The 8,819-nt window shown below is 49.5% G+C and overlaps 1 protein-coding gene across 1 annotated transcript; it reads right to left on the bottom strand.

Annotated features, from left to right (window-relative positions):
- Positions 1 to 1,877: 1,877 nt before the first annotated feature.
- On the bottom strand, positions 1,878 to 2,779 carry L3040_000330 (uncharacterized protein; the record flags this gene model as incomplete). Its single annotated transcript, XM_007297350.1, has 3 exons — positions 1,878 to 2,413; positions 2,505 to 2,607; positions 2,675 to 2,779. 3 exons carry the CDS (start codon positions 2,777 to 2,779, stop codon positions 1,878 to 1,880), a joined length of 744 nt encoding a protein of 247 aa, XP_007297412.1.
- Between the last annotated feature and the right edge of the window lie 6,040 nt (positions 2,780 to 8,819).

Genomic DNA, 8,819 nt, shown 5'->3' with positions numbered 1-8,819 from the left:
GTACTACCAGCCCTAGCAGATGGACCTAGGACGTTAATGATGGTGCTAGGTACTAGTAGTAGGTACTACGTAAGTACAGTAGTATACTCGAAGGAGTGGAGAGGAGGGAGGAGGAAGGAAGGCTTGCTACCGTAGAGAGGGGAATGATACCCGGGGGCCCGGTAACGGTAACGGTAACGGTCACGGTAACGGTCACGGTAACGGTCACGGTAACGGTCACGGTCACGTTGGTTAGAAGTATAGTGTCCCCCGGATCGATGGGTGGGGGGGAGTATTGGGAGCCAGGTGGGGAGGGGGAGGGGGTATTGAAAATGAAATTGAAATTGCTGCTTAGATAAAGTATGTGCATGGTTTTTTTTTTACGTTTTTTTTTTATCTTTTTTCTTTTTTTTTTATCCAATGGTATGCATATGCGGGTACATTGTAGCGGTGACTGACTGTTATCAGGTTGCGTTACTGTGACTGCGCTTGTTGGGGACTTGTTTGCGAGGAGGTACGTAGTAGTAGTACTAGGATTTCCGGAGAATAAATAACTTACCGTTGCGCTTATCGTTCTCGTTGCGACTCTGCAGTTGTTGGAGATTGGTACCTGCGCAATACATGATATCTGATGATGCTTGTCATCTCCGCACAATAAACATAAGTGAGTGAGTGAGTGAGTGAGTGAGTGAGTGAGTGAGTGAGTGAGTGATCCGTTACGACAGACTGACTTATTTTGGTTTGCGCTCTGCCTGAGGAGAGGAGGATGCAGGTCGAGTGGTACCGGTACGTCCACACGATATACTCCGTACTTAGTAGTATTATTGTTCACAACCTCCTCCATCCACTAGTCCCCTCCCTTAATTACGTACTATTATGTAAAAGAGGGAGAGAGGGACTCCAAGTAGTAGTACTATACTACTGCACCGGTAGTTGTACTCGCAGCAGCGCAACCAAGTCCAGTTTCCAACCCCCCGGAACGAAACAGAACCAACCCCCTGAGCCCTGAGGGTGGTGCAGACAAGAGGGCGCCGTAATCTCGAGTACACCGCCCTTCCCTCTCCAAAATAATAATAAGAATAATAATAATCATAATGAGTCCTGGTTTTGAAAAGCCAATGTCTGTCACTTCCTCGGCAGCGTCCCGAGTCTCGATTATCCTTTTTCCTGGTCCCCCAGCATCCACGCACCGGGTGTCGTTCCCCGCCCGACCCGACAACCCGTTCGTTCGTTCGTTCACCCGACGGTCGGTCCAGCGCGGTGGGTTGAAGTACTACCACGTTGTACCGGTACTACTAGATGAACATGCGAAGCACGGAGTAGTAACCAAATACTACTACTACGTACCGGTAGCACAACTACTCCCAAGTGGGTTCCGGCTCGTGCCAGCTTGACTGACTACCTTACGCTAGCATCTGCTTAAGGGTGATCGATTGAGTCTCCAGCCTGAGCCATAAGGACGGCTGGCGGTGGTTGGTGCGTGCGTGGTGCGAGGTTTAGACGGCCAGGACTCGGGGCTGTGGCTCAACGAGTTAACTCGTACTACCTTACCACCTTCACGGTTCTGGGCAGGTGAGCCACCGGTCCTCCTCTAGGGAATTTGATGTTTCTACTACCTACTAGCTGGTTGGTGATTGCTCATCTGGCTCGGGTACGGGAGGAGATGGATGGATGGGTGTGCATTTGGTTGCACCAGCAAAAAAATATATATATAAAAAAATGGATGTATAATATTGGCTTGTCGAAATCGAAATCGCAATTTTTATTTATCTTTTCACGCTGGTCTCTGGGTTGGATGTGATTTTCGGGTTATTCTCTCTCTCTCTCTACTCCTCCCTGCCTACCTTCCTTCCTTCCAGCTCTCACATGTCGCTGTCGCTGTCGCTCTCACAGGAGGCTCACGAACGCTGCCACCAATCCAACCACCTCTGATACCACCTCGCCTCCCGCTCCTCGCTCGAGGAATCGCTCGATTCCGGATCCACCGGCTCCGGATCCCCAGCAATCCCCTCCCAGCTCATCCAATCCACGGGCTGGGGCTGCGGCTGAGATGCCAAGAGCTCCGCCCTCGTCTCCCAGCACCGCGCCCAGAAATCCAGCTCGTTGCCGTTGATCGTCTCGGTGGGGATGACCATCTGCAGCTTCACACTCGCCGAGAGGCTCGGGACGAGGGCCAGGCGCCAGGCCCGCTCCGGGTGCGGCACGCCCAGGGACTCGATGTAGCGGAGGATGGCGGCCTCGTTCTTGGACTCGTAGGTCCACAGCTGCACGCGCTCCCTCGTGCTCTTGCTCTTGCTCTTCCGGCCGACCCGGCGCGTCGTCCAGTAGTACTCTGGGATCCACACTTTGCGAACGGCCTTCACCTTCTCGCCGTCCGCCGCGATGGCACAGTGCCACTGGGGCCCAACGTTCGGCCACCCCCCGGGTTCGTTGACTGTTTACCCACGTGGATCGTTAGCTCCGCGCGCAGGCAAGGAGGGGGGGGGGAGTCAGCAGCGCTCGATCAGATGTGAAATTCAACGTACCCGTGTAGAAGCCCTGTCCTAGCTGATTGTGCTCTTCGGATCTCAAATCGAGCTCTCTATCTCTGAAAGGCCTTTCGTTCTCATTGATGTACTCGGCTTCGGCCTAGGAATCCGCGTGACCGATGTAAGCTTATGTTGTTTGGATGTACATCACGGTGAAACCTACCTACTCTGGAAACGGTTCGATACGCGATGATCTCTCTTCCATGCGCTCGGTTGGAGAGAAAGCTCCAGGCTAGCAAGATCGCGCAGGTAGATTGCGATAGGAGCATCATTTTTGGAGAAAAATACTACTATTCAAGGGTCTATAAAGTCTCTCCCTAGTGGCGAGCTGACCGACGAAAAGGAACAGGTGTACCTAGACTCGCAAAGGAAAAACGACCACAGAGAAAAATAATAACGAAAAAGAGCGTTCGCAAAGGTAGATGAAGGGATTTATTCCCCAGTGAGTGATTGCCTCTCCTCCCTTTCCCCCTTCCCAAAAAGAAAAATATATATCGATCGATATCTCCAATGACCAAATCCATCACGCCAATACTAACTAATATTAGTCCGCGACCGGATTCGAAAATCCTTTCTTCCCTCCTCTTATATCATATATATTCATTTTTATATATATATATATTTAAATATATATCGAATTGTCATCCTAAATATAAGAGTCCGATTTTATGCTCACCGGGCTCGGGTAGCTATTTATAATTTTTGCAAATCTTCCTCTGGCTCGCTACGGTAGGTACCGGTACGTAGGTAGGTACTTACCGGTACTCCTCCGTACGGGCCTGGGTGGGTGTTACAGCGTGAGGGGTGCTTCGGAAGGCGAAATCTCTACTTTGAAAACCCTGGGGTGTCTGGGTGCTATACCGTACCATACATACCCTTCTTACTCGGGGTGTGTGTACCGGTACGGTAACGCTTGCACTGGTGACGTTGTAATTGGTAGTAGTATGTCATGTTCCAAGTACGCACTACGTATATGATTTCATCGACCGAGGTATAGGTACTTAGTAGTTGAAAGAGTGGAAGTCTTATTATTAGGTTTTATTTCCAACGGCTACTACGTAGTACAAGTGGAAGTATAGGATGATGAATTGACGGGATTCCTTCTAGAAGGGGGGGGGAGGGGGAGGGGTTTATGATGTCATGACTGAGTGTATAATGGTTTTTTTTTAGGAGTCGGTGGGGGGAGGGGGGGGGAGAGAGGATCTACTACCGTACTATTATTCCTACGTACTGCATACGGAAGGGCGGGTGGATGAGTAGTACCGGTACCTAGGTAGGACTACGTACATCGCTGCAGAGTGAGCAGTCAGCAGTCAGCAGTCAGCAGTCAGCAGTGGGCACGTAAGAAGGCGGATAATTACTACGTGGTATGTACAGTATGTATGGACTTGGTTAGTCCTCTGCTGACGAGAAAGGTACCAAACATAGCAGTATACGACGTACGTAGTAGTAGTACTTGCCCGCCATGGGTGCCACTCGGGACCGGGCGCAGGATCAATAGAGCAGAGCAAAGCCGGATCTCCTGCTCGCGGGATGACGTCGCTGACGAGAGACGACCGTTGAGATGGGTGCACCGTACCGTACTGCACGTTCTACTTAGTAGTAGGCACGTAGTAGGTCGGTAAGCGATGATCGAGCGGAGCGTCGGCCTCGGCCTCGGTACCGGTGTAGGTTCTCCTACTACGTCGTATATTGAAGTATATACCACATTTATTGATCGACCCGGTACACACCCCTCACCGGCCTTGTTTAGACTTCGTACCTGACAGCATGTCCGACAGCGTAGAAGGAAGTCTACTCGGTCCTGTTTCCATCTTCATTCTTCTTCTTCTTCCTCCTCCTGCTACTTCGGTTTCCCTGGTTTCGGGGCGCTTGCTTACTTCGTTATAGTAACTTGCCGTCCCCGGGCGGCGCAGGATCATTAATCCGTCTCTTACTATTCCCTTTTTCTTATCGTCTGGGTCCAGCGTGTATCAACATTATTACTCGATGTAGTAGTAGTACGTATAGTAGTAGTAGCAAGTTCCCAAAAGTATGGCACGTCTAAGCTGTATTGAAGTCAATCTGAGCCCGACCTCTACGCGAGCGAGCATGAAGGAAAAAAGGAAAAAAGGGAAAAAGGGAAGAGGAGACAGAGGATACTTCGTATATGCAGCCTTCAGCAGCAGGCCAGGAAAAGAAAGAGGGTAAGAGCAAGTAACCCAGACTCCGCGATTCGCCCGAGAGAGATATTCCTACGTAACATCGGACTTCCGTCCCAGGCGATCGATACAAAGTGTAGTAAATCACAACCCTCAAGGGTTTGGAGAGGAGCTTTGATACTATACGTAGTAGTTGCCAAAGTAGTTTTGCAAGGGTTGCAACTGCAAACTGCAAACGAAGAACCTTGAGGCGAGGGGAGGGGCTCGTGAGACGGATGGGATAGGTACCGGTAGTACGTAGTATTTTTCATTACCCGTTATCTACGTACTTGTACAACTCTATTTCGCCTGGGTCGAGGCAAGAACTTCGGGAATCGATCAGGTACCTACTACTACGTACAGTACAGTCGTTACCCAGGCCTAATACTACTAATTACCGCCCGAGGGCCGGGAAACCAGGGGGGATCGAAGTGCAGTCTTAAGCTTTGGAGCCAACCCCCCCGCGGTAATTACCACGTACTCGGGGGGGGGGGGGGACGGGGAGTACTGGTACGGTCGTAGAACACGGAGTTGTGCTTGTTTCATTTAACATAATACTTAATTATATTGGATCTGATCGGACTGCAGATTACCAACTGCAAGACTCGGAGGAGGGGCGAAGTGGTAGTAATTTGTTTGGCTTTGTTTCTCACGCTGCGGGAGCGGGGGTCCCGAGCGGGCGGGTGGCTCTGGCTCCCGGCGGGTGCGCTAGTAAAAGCCAGGGGCCGGGGAAGCCGGCTAGCTACTACGTACGTACAGGAGAAAAAGACAGACAGGGTGGTGGATAAATAGATGGAACGAATGGACGGTGGGAGATTTGTCATGTTTTGCATCTTGTTTGAAATTGAATAGGTGGTCAAATCCGGGAGGCACATGCTGGAGGTAAATGTTGATCGGTTTGTTTACTCATGTATATCTATTTATATATGTATTTAGAAACGGGAAAGTGGGTGCGGAGGTGAGTGGGTAGGTTGGTGGGTTTCTTGTCTACCTTCGGGATCGGGAAATAGCTTGTTTATTCGGAAAGGGAGGATGGAAGGGAACGGGATGAGGGGCGGCGAAGAAAGGGGGCAGGCTAGCCAATGTACATAGTAAGCAAATAAGTACTGTCGGTACAATACAGGCTTGAAGATATCGTATCGGCTTTGTTTGCCGAGGACCATGAGAGCAGATTTTGATTGTTTTTTTGTATGTTTGGAAAACGGAAGAAAATGAAATATGTCTTCAGGGTAAATTATTGAAATCAGTCTGTCATTCTGTTTCTATTCGTTCCTTTCTAACTCCCGGGTATGATATATATATACATAGTTCGCTAGCTAGCTTACGGCTCAGGACATCTGCCTACCTACTTTGTTTGTAAATCACGTTTGCTATCTGTTGTCTATATTCCATTCCTCTTTGGTTTTCGTGTGTTTCTTCTCAAATCCCATCCCATCCCGTCTCTCTTCTCTTCTTTTCTTCTCTCCTAAAGAGATGATAGCTCACCTAGCTCTGCTTTGCTTGCCTGCTCGCTTACTCACTTACTTGTTTGTTTGCAGTTTGCTTTCTAGCCGAGCTTCGAGCTTCATCGACTCCAATACTATTTATTCCTAAATTACTCGTTCATTCAAACGGACACATGAATTCACATCAATGCTTCCTTCTTATAAAGTACCAACCAAGCAAAAATTGGTATATACACACACAAATTCTCCCTCGCTTTCTTCTGTACATCCTAGATGTCTCTCCTGTCCTTGCCCGAAACCCCCCACGATCCAACCCATCCATCTATCCACCTACAACACAAGCCACAAGCCAAACGCCAAAATCCAGGGAATCGGGATCGCCGGGTGGGCTGCGCTGTCAGACAGACAACAAGCCACACGGTGTAACTGTAACTGTAACTCTCCGGGCGCGCCCTCCACTTCCCCATATTCTCCACACGCGTCGCGACATTCTGTCATGCTCTCTCTCTCTCCATCGTATCGCCCCAGGTACATACGCAGCATCGCTGCAAGGCTCGAACCTCGCATCGCACAACTAAAAGTCCACAATTCCCTGTAATAATCACTTCCCCGTACTAATCACTTCCCCTATCCTTCTTCCAGGTACCCCATTCATCCAACTATCCATCCATCCATCCAACCTCTCTCTCTCTCAATCTCAGGTTACAAATCCCAATATCAATATCATTACCAATATCAACCTCTCTCTATCCCATCCATCCATCTCCAAACATCGAAAAAGAAAACAAAACCAGCCCTCTCCCCCCGCACGGGATTCCGGACCGCGGACGGATAGCTACCTACCTGCCGTCCTCTCCCTTTCCTTTCCTTCCCTTCCCCCTAATTGTAATTCTCATTCTCACCCTTATTTTCTTTTTCCTTTCCGTTTCCCTTTCCATTTCCCTGTCTTTTCCCATCATTCTATCCCAATCGATCCCAATCCTATCCCAATCCAATCCAATCCAATCCAATCCAATCCCCCACCCCCTTTCCCCATCCCCCCTTTTCCAACCAGAAAGAGTACAGACAGACAAAAACCGGGAAGGGAAGATTCCAAAACGGTATTTCCGTGCCTTGCTTTACCTTCCCTCTGCCTTGCTCAAGCGATACATCACATCACCACATCACATCACATCACATCACACCAACACATCTCCTCAAATCGTCACATCAAATCGTCACATCTATCTCCCTAGGTTTTCCCTTCCTTCCTTTCCCGGTCCTCCATTTCAGGGAAAGAAAAAAAAAAATATTAGTACTCCGTAGATCAACCTGACCGACTCGACTCGCCTCGACCGATTTACCAAATTACAGTCCCAAAGACATGGGAACGAACCAGCGCGGTTTTTTTTTTTTTTTTTTTTTTTTTGATTCGCGCCCACGCGGAGACGGCTCCCGAGAAGAGAACATGGGAAGACAGAAGACGGGAAAGGGGATCTACGGTCTACGTACAATCAATCGATCAATCGATCAGCTCAACCTGATGAATTACCAGTCAACCAGTCACCGAAAAAAAAAAAAAAAAACCCCGAAACGAAAGGAAACGAGACAGGACGAGACAGGACGAAATCTAGCTAGCTAGGTACATCCATCCGGGTGCAGAAGGGAGGGAACAAACAAACAAACAAACAAACAAACAAACAGCACGGGAGCAGGGGGGGTGGGGGGGGTTAACCAGCCCGGGAAAGAAGGAGGGGGTTCAGTACGACGCGGCCAATTTTCAATTTTCAATTTTCAATTTCCGGTTTTTTTTTTTTTTTTTTTTTTTTATATGTCTTTTGTTTTCTTCTTCCCCTTCTTGCGTAGTACCCTGTCTGTGACTTGCCAAATATACACATACATATAAATTTATAAAATTATAAAATCATAAAATTTACAAAATTAGAAATTTTTAAAGAGCGGTCAGCTGCTTGCTTGCTTGCTTGCTTGCTTGCTTGCTTGCTTGCTTACCACCCACCAACCCACCCAGCCTCTCTCACAAGTCTCGACAAAACCAACCGCGGTAGGGTAGGGAAAGGTCCGTCCGTAAGCTCGCATGCTGACACCCCCCCCCCCACGTCTATCGGTATCGACATCGGTATCGAATACCTATCGAAATTCGGTCTTCTGCAGCGTCTGCAGATTTATTTTGCCCGGCGGGCCCTGGCGGGGACCTGACCTGACCTGACCTGACCTGACCTGACTCGGGGACGTCGCAGACGTCGAAGAGAAGCCGTCGGAGAAGATGGGTGGACTGACTGACTGACTGACTGATTGATTGATTGATGCCCGATTACTACTCACGGGCGGATATAGCCACGGGTTGGTGTCCCCCGAGGCGCAGCGGCGCGGAGGAGAGAACGAGATCCTGCAGGTGGTGTAGACAACAGGCCTGCTGCGGCCGTCTCCCATGTTGGTGTTGTTCCCATCGCTCGTGTAGCCAGTCGAGTTGTCACTCGCTCGCTCGCTCGATGCTAGGTTCCGCGGGCAGAGGCGGTTTACCCGGCGGTCGCTCTAGTAGGAGGTACTGACTACATGTAATATTGTAGCACACGCAAATACAAAGGAAGGGTCGAAGGGGAGAAGAAATTTTGATTCGTGGGAGAGAGAAGGGAAGAGGTAGAGAAAGCCTCTCTATGCGAGCCCCTTGACTTGCTTGCCCCTAAGTA

This window comes from Drepanopeziza brunnea (assembly GCF_022702325.1).
Source record: "Drepanopeziza brunnea f. sp. 'multigermtubi' strain 214-2 chromosome Unknown ctg1, whole genome shotgun sequence".
NCBI classification, from domain to species: Eukaryota; Fungi; Ascomycota; class Leotiomycetes; order Helotiales; family Drepanopezizaceae; genus Drepanopeziza; species Drepanopeziza brunnea.
Note: the sequence above shows the minus strand (reverse complement) of the source record. Positions and strands in the feature narration are given on the sequence as shown.